A 16147-nucleotide genomic window follows, 5' to 3' on the forward strand; every position below is an offset into this window, starting at 1 on the left:
AATTATTTTTAATTCAAATATCAATTGTCATTTACAAGTTTTGTTATGAGATTAACAATTTTTTTTAAAATCATAAGAATTCAACAGTAATTTACAAGATGGCATTTGAAATTATGATGTTTTTCAAGTATTACAAATATCAATTTTTATTTATAAGGTTTGTTTTAAGATTCATAAATTTTCTTCTTAAAATTATAAGAGTGTAATAGTAATTTATAAGTTTGCATTTGAAATTTTGAACTAATGGCAATTTAATTATTTATATCAATTTTTTAATAACAAAAAAGTTTTTAAAGATTTTTAAAAAATTATGATATTTTAAAATATTAAAATATTATTTATATAATTTAAAAAAATTTTGTTGTCATTTTTCCCGCTTCTAATAACAGTTGAGAGGGTAAAAGTTTTCTTTAAACCTTATATAATTTAATAGAATATAATAAATATAGTTTTGAGCCCGATTTAAAATAACAGTGACATCACTGAAATTCTCCCTTGTTTCTATTCATCCACCGAATCCGTACTCTTGAGTCTTGACATAGACGCGGTTTCTCAGGTCATGAAAGCAGCGATGAGGACGAGGCGTCGCGTCTTTCTTTCTTTCTTTCTCCCCCCCCCCCCCCCCGGTTTTTTGTTGTTGAAGAGTTTATTTTTTGGTTGAAACGCAGTGAGGCATCTTGATGAGCATTTTGCCAGGTGAAAGCATCAGATCCCATAGGGCGGCCAGCTGGAATTAAATTTGTGCCTCACTCTTCGCCGGTGAATGACACTTCTGTAAAATTTCTCTCTGCTTACAGAATCAAATATCAATATCTAGCAATTTGTCGTGGTTATCGCAGCCATGGCGATTCAAGTTCCATCACCATCATCCTATGGCTTTGCCCGCGAACCAAAGTTTAGATATGATGTTTTTCTGAGCTTTAGAGGTGAAGATACTCGTCACTCCTTCACTGTCATCCTCTACGATGCTCTGCGCCGTAAGGGAATCAACGCCTTCATAGACGACAAGAAGCTCGGGAAAGGGGAACGGATCTCACCGGCGCTTCTTAAAGCCATAGAGAAATCGAGGGTTTCGATCATTGTGTTCTCTATGAACTACGCTACTTCCACATGGTGCCTAGAGGAACTGACCCACATCATTCGATGTAAGAAGGAGAAGAACCAGCTGGTTATGCCAATATTCTACAAGGTGGATCCAATGGATGTCCAATATCAGAGGAATAGCTTTGGCGAAGCCATGGCTGCTCATGAAGACAGGTTCAGAAATGATTTGGAGAAAGTGAGAAGATGGAGGTTTGCTTTGTCTGAAGCAGCTAGTTTGTCGTCGGCCTGGCTTTTTAAAGATGGGTAGGTTTCTTTATTTTATTTTCTTTATTGCATTGTGCTGATAGAATTTTCAAATTCTTGATTACTGGTTGCTGATGATTCGAGACGCTATTGAATATATCTGAAATTACTGGTTGGTGCACTTTAAAAGGTGAATCCCTTCACTTGGGGTCTTAACAAATCGTGTAGAAGAAATGTTATTAAACAGAGTATCTATTGTTGTTGAGAGTTGTACCTTTTCTTTCTTGTTAAAGTTTCTGAATCCAGTTCATAACTATTTCTATTAATTCTGCTTAATTTGAAATCCAATATTATTGTGGACAATCATATATGACTATAGAATACATTAGCTTTTGGGGTGCACTATCTGATTTATCACATGAATGATAGATAAGCTTCACTATTTGTGTGGATCGGTAAGATATTATATTTGACATTAATGGTTATTTGTTATTACTTTAATATTTTTTTTGGATGGCGAGTTATTACTTTAATATTTGAAAAGCATACTTTTTTTTTCGATTTATATTTTTTTGGGTCTGATTCTATCTGGTCCATCGGCAAATATTTTTAAATTAAATATATATTGTATATTTTTTAAATACTTTTATTCTGTTTACAATACGAGAGCTAATTGATACATATTGATGTCATCTTTGAAACATCAAAATATGATTTTATTAAAAGATATATGGTAAACTGAAAAAAAAAAAAAATTGAAGACATTTTGCATGAATATCTTCATTTTAAGAGTAGAAAATTTCCTTTTTGTAGATACGAATTTGGGTTTATTGAAAGGATTGTTGAAGATGCATGTGCTAGGCTGCCTCCTAAACGCTTCCATAACACTGATTACATGGTTGGACTTGAGCCTCGTATAGAAAAAGTAATGTCACTTCTGGGTGAAACTGATGATAGAGTTTGTATGTTGGGGATTCATGGAACCGGGGGGATTGGCAAAACAACCCTTGCAAAAGCCTTGTATAATACAATCTTCTACCAATTTGAAGGTGCATGCTTTTTGTTTGACGTTAGAGAAGAATCAACAAAATATCATGGCATGGTTCGCCTTCAACAAACGCTTTTATCAGAGATTCTTGAGGAAAAGAGGATAAAGTTTAGCAGTGTTGATGAAGGAATATCTATACTAAGACACAGACTCTCACATAAAAAAGTTTTGCTGGTTCTTGATGATGTTGATCAGCTTGATCAGTTAGAACAACTTGCAGGAGGGTGTGATTGGTTTGGCTGTGGAAGCAAGGTCATTATAACAACGAGAAATAAGCAATTGTTAGTTGCACGTGACATTGAAAAAACATATGAAATGACGGCGCTGAATGATTATGACTCTCTTGAACTCTTTTGTTGGCATGCCTTTCATTTGAGCCATCCTCCAAAAGGCTATCAAGATATGGCAAGTCATGCCATAAGATATGCACAAGGCCTTCCTCTTGCTTTAAGATTAATAGGCTCCAATTTGGCACATAGAAACTTAGAAGAATGGAGGTCTACATTGGAACAATATGAGAGGATTCCGGAAAGAACAATTCATAATATACTAAAGATGAGCTATGATTGCTTACAAGACAATGCTAAGCGTATTTTCCTAGATATTGCTTGTTTCTTTAAGGCAAAGACATTTGTATACATTGAAGACATAATAGAAGCTTTTGATTTTGGTGGAAGGTTCTATTTTGAAGTGCTTGTTGAAAAATCTCTTGTAACTATTTCTGGTATTGGTAAGTTGTGCATGCATGATCTAATACAACAGATGGGTAGAGAGATTGTTAGGCAAGAGGCACCATCAAGTCTTGATAAACGCAGTAGAATATGGTATTACAAGGATGTTCTTAAAGTGCTATGTGAAAATTTAGTAAGTATCTAAATCTTGTCTATTTCCTAGTCATGTACATTCAATTTATTGTGCTATTTGACCATGTCTAACAATGTTGTTTATGTGGATTTTCATTATAGGGAAACAGTAATATTGAAGGAATAATGCTTGATCCACCTCAACAAGAAGAAGTGAGATGGAATGGTATGGCCTTTGAGAAGATGACTAATCTTAGGATTCTTGTGATTCGGAATACCCAATTTTCAACTTACCCTAAATACTTACCCAATAGTTTAAGATTGCTTGATTGGGAGGGATATCCTTCAGCAAATTTACCACCAGATTTTTCTCCTAAGAAACTAATTTCCTTGAAGTTATGCAATAGTATCTTCAGACTGGAAGAGCCGTTCAAGGTACTTTTTTTTAACCTTTACGATGGTGTTCTTGTCAAATTTCTTTACCTATTATTTGTTTTTTTTTTTTGGGAAAATGTCAAGCTACATATAATTCTAGCTTATAAGAATCTAATATATTTATAAAATTGAATAGATAATTTTGTTTTACAGCTTGTTCACATGTTAATAGCTACTCTGTTTACTTTAAAAGCATATATACTCGTCTTTCCACAATAAAAAGGATATGCGTGTATCTATTTCTGAAAAATAATTATCAAATTCATTACAATAATAATCTAATAATTAATGCAATAATTTATGGTGTTCAATACAAGGGAGCTTTTTCAGAAATTGGAGGTCTGTATAAGCTTAGATAAGAGACAGGTTAGAATATTTTACTCCAAATAATATCTCTTGATAGTTACTGTTAATTAAATTACCTAGTTTTTTTGTTTTGCAGAGGTTTGAATGCGTGACATACATGAACGTTTCACATTGTGAATTCATAACTGAAGTACCTGATATGTCTCAATTCCCAAATTTAAAAAACTTGTTGTTTAGAGAGTGTTGCAATCTGAACACAATACACTATTCCGTGGGATCTCTCTCTAAGCTAGTCCACTTAGATGTTAGTAACTGCAACAAACTTACAAGCTTTCCACATGAAATCAACATGCCATCTCTTCAAGATATTAATCTTAGCCGTTGCAAGAGTCTTGACTACTTCCCACATATAGTGGGGAAGATGGATGCATTAACGGATATTTGGGCAGAAGACACTGCTATTAAGGAGCTCCCACCTTCCATTGGAAATCTTACCGGGCTTGAATGTTTAAATTTAAGCTCTTGCAAAAGTCTCAGGGAGCTTCCAAACAGCTTATTCACGTTGCAAAATCTTGAGTGGCTTGAGTTGAGAGACAGTCACCCTCCTAGCAGAAAATCTTTGATGAAATTAATGCAAGAGAGGCTACTAGCTGTTAGCTGCGCAAACATAAAGTTCTTGAATCTTGAAAACTGTTGTCTGTTGGATGAAGATCTTATCCTAATATTGAAATTTTTCCGGGATTTGCAAGAGTTAACTCTTTCAGGGAATGATTTTGTGTCCCTTCCTGAGTGCGTCAGAGAGTGTGCTGAATTGCTGAAATTGGAAGTGGATGACTGCAAGAAGCTGAGAGACATACCAGAGTTGCCATCAAAGCTAAGCGACATTAAGGCAGAGAATTGCACATCATTAACTACCAAGTCATTTGATCATTTATGGTCTCAGGTTTGCCTCATATCTTTTTTGTTTTTTGTTTTCCCGTTTGTTATGTAACAGATAAATCAAATTAAATACATCTGCAATTAGTAAGACAGCTATTGGTAATTTTCATTTAGGATATAGATACATTTTTCACCCTCTATTTTCCCTAAACAATCATTAATTCATTTCTTGACCTTTGGCCAAATTTTTTCCCCTTATAATTCTTTGTTTTATCTGGTCAGATTTATTGGTCCATGTTCATCATGGCCCCTCTGTCGCTGTCACCGCCGCTGCAATTATTATTATTATTATATGTAAATCCTTTCCTTAAAATTCCTTTAAAATTGTTGCTGTAGCTTCTCTTCCGTCACTTCCCCACAAATTAATGGTCAGGTTAACCGATTTCTGTGTAGAACTCTTTGCATTGCATGTCAACAGTTTAGGCCACGTCACACGTGTTAAACTCTTTTGCTTAGATGTCACCAGTTAATTTTTGAAAACATATTAATGTATGGGAGATCAACTCATAATGAAACACCTATGAGTGCCTAAATTGCAAGTGCACTCGTCTATTAGGAATGGAAATAGGAATATTTTATCTTCATTCTTTCACCTGTTGTTTTCAAATCTGAAATCCCCTTTGGTACCCGGCCCCTTTGGGTAAATCAGGTCAAGAATGAAATTGATCTCTTGAGAATATGTATGCCAGCAACAACATTTCCTGATTGGCTTGATGATTGCTGTAAAGGAGGGACACTGTCTTTTCATGCTCGCGGGAATTTCCCTCGCGCTGCCCTAGCATGTGAGTTGGGGAAAGCAGACAGGAGAGGGAGACACTTCTTCCATGTTTCTGTGAACATCAATGGTCATGAAATACTAAGGAAACAAGATGTAAATTATGGAAGTACACAAGGTCACGTGTTCTTGTTTGATTTAAGATGGTCTTTTGAGGGAGCAGAGTGGAAGAGGCTTGATAGGCATCTGAACTTGGATTGGAATGATGTGGAAATACAAGTCACATGTTTAACACCAAACTTGCCTGTAGTTTGCTGTGGAATTTACGTGTACACACAGCACACAAACATGGAGAATGTGCAGTTCAATTCTTCTCAGCTTTCCATGAATGCTCCTACATCTCTGAAACGAACAGAGACTGCTTCTCCTCCTAATGAACCACCCAACAAGTTCCTGAGAAAGTTCATGGCTGCTGATAAAAAGAAAACTCAATAACTCAAAGAAATGGACAAGGTCAGCCTCTACTTTCTACTAGTTGTTTTTTTTCAAGGTTTCTGCTTATTATTAATATTAATTTTCCTCTTTCCTATGTTATAGGAGAGTAATTAAACGACACCAAATTTTTCATTCTGTCGCAAGAGAATGATAGTATTTCCTATGGGTGAGCATGTTTGGGGGTTTTCGAAGTACTAGCTATCAAATGTTAAAGAATTTTTTTTTGGTAACGATGATTATTAAATTTCTTTGGTCAAAGATGATTATTATTATTATTATTATTTTTTGATAACAAAGGCCCTAACTAGGGGTCACAGGCACGTTGCATCTCCTTATTTAGCAAAGCTAGAAGACTATCAGAGGGAGCACTAAGAATATAGAAGCCAAGATCCATGTCCAGCGCTTGTTGAGCAAGATGTGTGCTGCTGCGTTTGCAGACCGAGGTAGATGGGTAAACATAACTGTCCATTCACGCAGCGGGCAAGTATCGATCTCATTCAAGACTTCATAAATGGGATGAATATTGTCTCTCTCTCTCTCTCGGTGTTTTTTTTTAAATATCGTTATAAATGGGTCATGTACGTTTATGAGGAAAACATTGGCATGTCTTATTCCTTCCTTATGTTGGAAAAATTAACCCTTTTATTTTTTATAGTTTGCACACATTTCCAACTCAATCCCTATGCATCTGTTTCAATATAACTCAGTCCTAATTTAATGCTTCTATTAGAAAAAGTTAATCATTGTAGTTTGATTTGAATTTTTTTTTTTTTTTTGAAATTTATGTGAGTCCCTCCACATAAGTAGGTGTTGTGTTAGAGATAAAGAAGTTAAAGTCCTACATCAAAAAATTAAGAGAAATTTTAATGAGCTTGAGTCTTTTGAGCATAACAATTGTAGATACAAATCGAGTATCAGCTATGACAAGTAACTTGAATGGCACAAATTCATTAAAAATTGCCAATTACATATAATGACACATGATGAATGTTCTAATAAAACCTGCATCATCCTTAACCTCTTTTATGCAATGACATTCGTCACATACAATTTCATTTGCATTTGTGTTTTTTGCTGCACATGTATTCTTTAATATAAGATTGAGCGTATGCACAACACATGACTTCTAAAAAATGGTGGGATACTCAGTTTCTATAAGTCTACTTGTGGATTTGCAAATAGATGCATTATCAATGATTATTTGAACTACATTTTGAGGCTTGACCTCTTCAATTACTTGACGTGTCATGTCTTGATATTAAGGGTATGATCGGTTATCTCATATTTCATATTAGGGTTAAGCTAGAATATTGATATATAATTTCTATATATTATAATAAAATTCGTAAAGTTTTAAATGTTTTGTAGAAATTTTAGTAGAGTTTATCTTGTAATTTGAACCTCTTGAAATTTTTACATTGACAAAACTTGTCAACCAATCCAGCAAGGGAAACTAGCTTTACATCATTTGAAGTTAGAGCATCTTGTCGGGTTGTAACATAACCCCATGTTTGTTCTTGCCTTAAAGATTGTCCTCATTTTTTAGATGTTTTTCTTGACATACCCCTGTGGTCAAGGGCAGGGTCATAGATATGCTAGGTTAAAGGAGGTCAACTCTATAGGCAAATTCAGGAAATTTTATATGAGGCTGAACCTTCAGACCCTCAATCTCATGAGAGTGTTTTATCATCTACACATAGGGGAGAATGGAGGCTTTGAAAATGGGTTTGAACAGTTGAATAGTTTGCAAATTAGGGCTTTAGTCAAATTTTTTATGCAAAACGCAGCATCCCACATCGAAGCTGTGTCCCATAGTATCCCTCAGTGCCCCGCCATGTTTCCAGGAAAAAAAAAAAAGTGTTGAACATGGACGTATTCGTGTGAAGCGAGTGTTCATGTCTGGTATGTATTCGACACAGATACGCCACCAAAATCAACATATCTGTGCTTCCTAGTTGGGTTTATAGTATAAACCCATTTAACAATTAATTTTTTTTTTCTTTTGTCTCTTACCTTTGCTTGCCTTTCTACTCATTGTCGTCGTTTCTTTCAATGTTTTTTTGGCCAAGTTTCTTTCATTAATTGTATGAGGATTGTGAGATTTGCATTTGCAATGAATGATTTTATTATGAATAAAAGTGTATTTTTGTCTTTAAAATATTTTTTAAGGAGCACCTAACATCCTAACATTTTTGGTAGGAGCATCTTAACACTTTAAATTTTTGAATGATCAACATTTAAGGTTAACGTGAAAATTTTGAAGAAAAGGACAAAAAATTCTGTTTTAATAACTTTAAGGGTAAAATTGCTTTAACAAAAATATTAGAGGTGCTTTTTGAAAAATATTTTGGAAAAAAATGTATCTTAATCTTTTTATTATTTTCTTTGAACGAGGATTATGCAATTTGCATTTATGATGTTGTATTCTACTTTATTCCTAGAAGAGTTTGATTGGACTTTTATAACTTTAATGCTGTAATTTACGTTATTGTATTCAATATTTCACGATAATATTAATTATGATTGATTCAATTGATTGATTTAGTGAATTCTTTAATTTTATAAACACTAATTCATTGTAATAATATATTTATTTGATTCTATTATCGATTATGACATCGATCAATTCCTTGAAGCATATTAGAAAAGATTTTACTGCAAACTTACTATTCAAATTTACCATGCAAATAACAATTTAATAAAGATCAATAAGTTTCTAGACATAAAATTTGTATTTAATTTTATCTTAAACTTATGAAGTGAGAATTGAGAAGCATAAAACTTAAGTATATTTGTAGTGAAAGAAATTGAACCCGCCAAAGAATTCAAACTGGGGACGGCTGGTGAATTTGAACTAGAGGCCGAATGCTTTCATAAGTTTGTAATGGCCAAGATCTAACTACAATCCTAGAAGATTCATATAATTATATCCCTTTAATCAATATTTATACTTTATGGCTCTTTGACTTTTTTAAGCCAAACTACACTTTATGGGCCATTGATAACCTTAAAAAACATCCCATAAGTTACAAATTCATAAATTGGGAAATCGATTTATGTGATTGTACAAAGTGAAGCAGTCGAGTTTAGAATAATAACTAAGAATAAAGATCAAAAGAAAATCCATTTAGGAGAGTTACGGGATATATAACATCACTAAACATGGAAAAAAGTTTTTAGGAGATTATGGGCATATATGGATCCACACTGCGTACGCGTGCACTCATGTATGTATGATAACATTTATAAGAATGAACTATTTCAACAATTTACTATTGATAGTGCATTAGAAAATGAAACTATTTGTTACACTGAAATCCACAATTAATCTTGTTTCAAAAAAAAAAAAAAACTTTATTTGTTTAACTAAGAGATGGGTAGCAATTGTAACCTTTGATAATCCTAAAGACTTGTTTGATATGATGAAAGAGTTTAATGAAAATGAAGATGGAAGTAGAGATGAATATAAGATTTAAAAATATGTTTAGTATGCTGTTGGAATCATAATATTATTTTTATTTAAAATATAAATATTTAAAATATTAAAAAACTAAAATATCTTTTTTTTTTTAGACAACCCAGACTTGTATATCTACCCTCCACTAGTATCACCATTGGCTACCTCAAACCCCAGTCAAAAAAAAAAAAAAAAAAAAGCAAACCCAAATCAACATTTACCTTCAACATCGAAACCACATACATACTCATTCCAGAAATCGCCACCCACCTTCATCATCTGACCCACCGGAACCATTCCAGACCAATATACCCGATACTTAAAAAAAAAAAAAAAGTAGCACACGCATTTCAACACCCACTTTCGTCACCTAATCAAGGCCTTAAATCCCAACCCCATCGGACCTCTCTAGGTTGAAGCCATGGGTTCATCTTCATTTTTCAAGCTTCAAAAATTAGATCTACGTACATTCTACCAAAAAAAAAAAAAAACAACCAAATCATCCATCAAGAACCAAATTTCATAAAGACCAACGAGAAAAAGAGAATCGGAACATCGCTATAGGCATCAACCAAAGCAAGCAGTTGCAGATCAAAATCAAAGAAAATTGCTACAGGCATCGACTACAAGATTGAAAGGAAAAAGGGAGGAAGGGAGTTGATGGCGGGGCAAGACAAGTGCTGGCGAAGACCAGTGTTGATGGCGTCTATGCTGTTTGGTGCGAGACAAGCGCCGGCAAAAATGGTGGTTGTGGGGCAAAAATGTCTTAAAATTTCATTAATAATACAATTTCATAAAACTCATCTCATTTTTATGATCTTTTCATGAAACTCAAGTCAATCATTTTTTGTGGAATTCAATTATACATGGAAATCAAATCCATTCATACCAAACTAACATTTTTTTCAATTCCATAACCATTTCCAATTTCATGTTCTGAATTCCAGGATACCAAATAGGACCTAATAATACAAGAATCTCCAAAGATGCTTACCCATCAGAAAAAATACCTTTTTCTTGTACCATGAGTGAAAATTTTGGAGTGGTTTACTTCTCCTGCAATACATGAAAGGGAAACGAGATTATAATAATAAGCAAAAACCTTGAACAACCACTAATTGGAAGGAAGTAAAGGCTCACCTTGTCCCTTTCTTTGTGTTATTGAGTTTTCTTTCATCAGTAGCCTTGAACTTTCTCAAGAGCTTCTTGGGTGGTTTATTAGGAGGAGAAGCTATTGCCCTGCGTTTTAGTGAAGTTCTTGATATCACTGGAGACTTGAACTGGACATTCTCCATGTTCGTTTGTTGCTTGTCCACATAAATTCCACACTTAACTACGGCGATATCATGTGGGAGACAGGTTACTTGTATCTCCACATCATTCCAATCCAATTTTAGAAACTTATTAAGCCTCTCCAACTCTTCTTCCCTAAAATCCTTAAGCAGATCAAATAAAAACACATGGCCCGGTTTACCAAAGAAAACAAACACACGACCTTCTTCACTTGCATCAGCAGCATCACTTTGTATCCATGGCATTTTACGACCATTGATTCTCATAAAAACTTGGAAGAAGTGTCTCTTCCTTGTGTTGGATTTCCAGGACTTAATTGCAATGACAACGCGAGGGAAAATTTTCCCATGAACACCAAAAGACAGTATCCCTCCTTTGCAGCAATGGTCGAACCAATCAGGAAATGTTGTTGCTGGTGAACCGATTCCCAAGCAAAAGCAATTTTTCACCTGATTTATCAAAAGACCAAAGGCATTTTAAGATTTGAAAACAGAAAATAGAATACTAAAAGAGAACCTTATTTTCACCTGACAGACAGGAGCACTTTGAATTTATTATTTATAGAAATTGATAATGTTTCTAATATAGTAGATGTTAACTGTCTATCCTATGTCCTTCAATTAAATTTGGGAGGATAACAGTTAAGTCCTAAAAAAACACAAGCGCCCTTAGTTTGATTAGTCTTAGAAATAGCACAAGAAACAAAAAATATTAAAAAGCGTGAGAAAAACCTGAGACCATAGATGCCCTAGTGACTCCATAGTTAATGATGTGCAATTCTCTGCCCTTATGTCCTTCAACTTTGATGGCAGCTCTGGTATGTCTCTTAGCCTCTTGCAATTAGTCACATCTAGTTTTATCAGATTAGCACACTCTTTAATGCACTCAGGAAGGGACACAAAATCATTCCTTGACAGATTTAACTCTTGCACATTCTGAAAACAATTCAGGGTTAGGCAAAGATCTTCATCCAATAGACCACAATTCTCAAGATCCAAGTACTCTAAGTTTGTGTAGCTAATAGCTGGTCGGCTCTCTTGCATTAATCTCTTCAATGATTTCCTTCCATGAGGTTGAATATCTCCCAAATCAAGCGTGCTAAGATTTTGCAACATCAACAAGCTGTTTGGAAGCTCCCTAAGACTTTTGCAGGACCTTATAAACAAACTTTCTAGAGCTGGAAGATATCCAATGGAAGGTGGGAGCTCTATAATAGCAGTTTCACTTGCAAAAATATCAGTTAGTGAATCCATCTTTCCCAATATATTTGGGAAGTAGTCAAGACTCTTGCATTCTCTGAGATTGAGCTCTTGAAGAGATGGCATGTTGATTTCATGTGGAAAGATTGTAAGTTTGGTGCATTCACTGACATCTAATCGGACCAACCTAGAGAGAGATCCCACTGAATCATGAACTTTGATCAGATTGCGGCACCCTTGAAACAACAATCTTCTTAAGCTTTGGAATTGAGACATATCAGGTACTTCAGCTATGAATTCACAATGTGAGAAATCCATATGTGTCACATGTTCAAACTTCTGCCAAAAAAAAATAATAATTAATTATCTTGCTCGTTAGTTGGCAGAAAAACTAGCTTGTTTGTTGGAAATTTGTCTTAAATGATACATATCCTTAAAATATTTAGATGATTGCAAATTATTGTCTTAATTAATAATAAATTATTTGAGTATTAATGAAATGAATTTTATAATTTTTAGAGTTATAATGGGTATAAAAAATTGTACCTTGAATGGTTCTTCCAAGCTGAAAAGACTTCTATACAACTTGAAACAAACTAGTTTTGCTGGAGAAAAATCTGGTGGCAAGGTCATCGAAGGATATCCCTCCCAATCAAGTAATCTTAGGCTATTGGGGAAATATCTAGGACTGGTTGAGAATTGGGCATTTCGAACAATAAGAATTTTAAGATTATTCATCTTCTCAAAGGCTAAGCCACTCCACTCCACTCCTTGTTGTTGAGGTGGATCAAGCATCATTCCTTCAATCTTGTTGCTTCCCTATAATGCATGTTCAAAAAAGTTAGACATTGCCAAATTGTACTTGATAAATTTAATGTATACGTGGAAACACATATTAAAGATTTCCATACTTACTAAATTTTCACACAATGCTTTCAGTACATCTTTATAATACCATAATCTACTACGTTTACCAATATCTGATGGTGCCTCTCGCCGAACAATCTCTCTTCCCATTTGTTGTATGAGATCATGCATATACAAGCGACCATTCTCATCATTGATAGTTATTAGAGACTTTTCAACAAGAACTTCGATATAAAACCTTGCTCCATAATCACAAGCTTGTAGTATTTCTTCGATGAATTCCAATTTCTCCTTTTTAAAAAAGCAAGCAATATCTAAAAAGATACGTTTAGCATCATCTTGTAAGCAATCATAGCTTATCTTTAGTACCTCGTGAATTGTTTTTTTCGGGATCAGATCATATCGTTTTAATGTAGTTCTCCATTCCTCTAAGCTTTTATGTGCCAAATTGGAGCCTATTAATCTTAAAGCCAGAGGAAGACCTTGTACATAGGTCACAACACAATTGGACATATCTTGATAGCCTTTTGGAGGTTGGCTCTCATGAAAGGCATGCCAACAAAAGAGTTCAAGAGAGGCATGCTTGTTTAGCTCCTTCATTTCATATGTCTGTTCAATATTATGAGAAATTAGCAATTGCTTATTTCTTGTTGTAATAATGACCTTGCTTCCATTGCCAAACCAATCACACCCTCCTGCAAGTTGTTCTAATTGTTCATCGTGATCAACATCATCAAGAACCAACAAAACTTGTTTATGAGAAAGTCTGTGTTTTATTCTGGATATTCCTTCATAAACACTACTAAATGTCATCCTCTTTTCCTCAAGAATTTCTGATAGAAGTGTCTGTTGAAGACGAACAATGCCTTGGAATTTGTTTGATTCTTCTCTGATATCAAATAAAAAGCACGAACCTTCAAATTTGTAGAAGATTGAATTGTAGATAGCTTTTGCAAGAGTTGTTTTGCCAATTCCACCAGTTCCATGAATCCCCAACATGCAAACGCGATGATCAGATTTATCTAAAAGTGACACCACTTCTTCTATGTGAGGCTCAAGTCCAACCGTGTAATCAGTGTTTTGAAAGCGTTTAGGGGGCAGCGTAACAAATGCACCTTGGACAATGTTTTCAATAAACCCAAACTGATCATATCTACACAAACAAAAATCTCCTTTTAATATGAAGTCTTTTTTTTTTTTTTAATATATAGATAAGCTCAATCTAAGCTCCCAAATGTTTTAGTCCTTAATTGTCCTTTGGAATGTTTTTTTATTTCAAATTGTTAAATTGTAAAATATTTGCTTGTTCAAAGGATACTGTTTTAAGTAAATTCAAACGAAGATCAGGCTAACAACATAGATATAAAAGAATAAAATACAGAACAAAATTAAACTTTTAATTTAAGTATGAAAATAATAAAAAATTTCGTCACTATCAAATTTAAAATTTATATACCAAATCACACTATTCACGAAGCATAACAGTAATTTAATTTTCATAGAATCAGAGTAATTTAATTTTCAAATTCCATACATCAATATATAAGAATATATGTCTAGTTTGGTAAAAAGCTAACTGATTCTGCATAGTTATATTCGAATGTCCAAAATACTATCGGAGTCCGAAGTACTTTATGAACAACCTTGAACAAAAAATTGTGCAACTGCTAATAATTATCAATAGATTGCCTGCTTAAAAACATAGATTTCCTAAAAATCAGGCCAAAAAAAGTTGCCGAAGGATTATTGTTCGTCTTCAGAATTAACCGATCTAGCAGTAATCATATTAGCAATTGCTAAATAAAAAATATTTTTTTATGATTTCATTAGTAATTTTTTAAAAAATTAAAATTAAAATCAAAATTAAAATGAAAATATTATGTTAAAAACCTTAAATATTTCTTAAAAACAAACAAAAAAAATCCTAAATACCTAGGAAAAAATCTCAATACCCAAGTTTTGAGAAATGCTTCTTTTAGTTTTTATTATAAGTCATTTTCAACTATCTCATTGAAATAAAAAAGATGTAGTTATAATCTTGTAATTTTATCTCTGTTTAAGTAAAAATTTTTTAAATTTATATTATGAGTAATATTGAAAAAAATGTAATAAATGTTTTATAGTGTTCGTTGCACCAAGGATAAAAATACTTGTAGAAAGTGCATATAATAGGGCCGGAGGAAGTATTGAACTTTGAATTGCACGAGCAAAACTATCTTCAATAGCATGTTAGTATCATTAGCATCTACAAATAGAGTATTTAAAATTTCATGATCTGCAGAAGGCAATTAATTAGGAGATATATATAGTATAGCAAACATGCATACGTTTGGCCCCCCAAAAAAAAAAAAAAATTGCATACCCATCTTGAAAAAGCCATGCTGGTGACAAGCTAGCAGCTTCAGACAAAGCAGACCTCCATTTTCGCACTTTCTCTAAGTCATCGCTGAACCTATCTTCAAGAGCAGCCATGGCTTCCTCAAAGCTATTTCTCTGATACTGAACATCCAACGGATCTACCTTGTAAAAGATGGGCATCACCACCTGCTTCTTCTGCTTCCTACACCAAACGATGTGGGCGAGTTCTTCGAGGCACCATGTGGAAGTAGCGTAGTTGGTAGAGAAGACAATAATGGAAATCCTGGATCTCTCTATGGCTTTGAGAAGCGTAGGAGAGATCTCTTCCCCTTTGCCAAGTCTCTTGTCGTCAATGAAGGCGTTGATTCCCTTACGGCGCAAAGCGTCGTAGAGAATCTCAGTGAAGGAGTGGCGAGTATCTTCGCCTCTGAAACTCAGAAAAGCATCATATCTATACCTGGTTCCACTGTTGAAGCTGAAGGATGATGATGATGAGGCTACTGGAATCGCCATATGGTGGCTGCTATAATCGCAGTGGTGAAGCCAAGGTTTAAAGCTAAGGTTCTGAGATTTGAATAGTCAAACAATCTGAAGCGTGGAAGATGGTGGGAAGGTGAAGGTCCATCAATTTGATGTGGGTGTTGTCAGATCCAATGGTCTCACAAGTCAATGGTGAATATCTGTATCCAAATACTGCAGAGGATGACGCGTTTTTGTTTGACTTTTGTCTTCAAGCAATTTTTTTTTTTTTTCAAGTTGGTTAAGAAATTACTTAGAAAAAAATTATGCTCCATCAATTTGATGTGGGTGTTGTCAGATCCAATGGTCTCGCAAGTCAGTGGTGAATATCTGTATCCAAATACTGCAGAGGATGATGCCGCGTTTTTTGTTTGACTTTTATCTTCAAGCAACTTTTTTTTCTTTTCCAAAATAATAGTGATTGGT

The 16147-nt window shown here is 34.1% G+C and overlaps 2 protein-coding genes across 10 annotated transcripts; one reads left to right on the forward strand and one right to left on the reverse strand.

Moving 5' to 3' along the window:
* The first annotated feature begins 632 nt into the window (after positions 1–632).
* On the forward strand, positions 633–6750 carry LOC129286949 (TMV resistance protein N-like). 8 transcript variants are annotated; one of them, XR_008587551.1, is made up of 7 exons: positions 633–1347; positions 2101–3199; positions 3301–3573; positions 4016–4822; positions 5468–6046; positions 6131–6254; positions 6337–6750. XR_008587551.1 is itself a non-coding variant. In XM_054923060.1 (6 exons), exons 1-5 carry the CDS (start codon positions 842–844, stop codon positions 6026–6028), a joined length of 3246 nt encoding a protein of 1081 aa, XP_054779035.1. In that variant the 5' UTR covers positions 633–841; the 3' UTR covers positions 6029–6046; positions 6131–6750. The 8 variants fall into 8 exon arrangements, 3 of the variants coding, with proteins under 3 accessions (XP_054779035.1, XP_054779037.1, XP_054779036.1); XR_008587552.1 differs by having other exon boundaries at positions 6346–6750; XR_008587553.1 differs by having other exon boundaries at positions 6131–6194; positions 6326–6750.
* A 3617-nt stretch (positions 6751–10367) lies between these two features.
* Positions 10368–15850, reverse strand: LOC129286948 (disease resistance protein RUN1-like). Of its 2 annotated transcripts, none has more exons than XM_054923059.1 (6): positions 15207–15850; positions 12893–13997; positions 12524–12796; positions 11510–12313; positions 10626–11227; positions 10368–10541 (listed from the first exon to the last, which is right to left on the reverse strand). In XM_054923059.1, exons 1-6 carry the CDS (start codon positions 15713–15715, stop codon positions 10448–10450), a joined length of 3387 nt encoding a protein of 1128 aa, XP_054779034.1. In that variant the 5' UTR covers positions 15716–15850; the 3' UTR covers positions 10368–10447. The 2 variants fall into 2 exon arrangements, with proteins under 2 accessions (XP_054779034.1, XP_054779033.1); XM_054923058.1 differs by having other exon boundaries at positions 11510–12316.
* Positions 15851–16147: the final 297 nt, after the last annotated feature.

This window comes from Prosopis cineraria, unplaced genomic scaffold (assembly GCF_029017545.1).
Source record: "Prosopis cineraria cultivar Desert tree isolate PC_DT_omini unplaced genomic scaffold, ASM2901754v1 PC11, whole genome shotgun sequence".
NCBI classification, from domain to species: Eukaryota; Viridiplantae; Streptophyta; class Magnoliopsida; order Fabales; family Fabaceae; genus Prosopis; species Prosopis cineraria.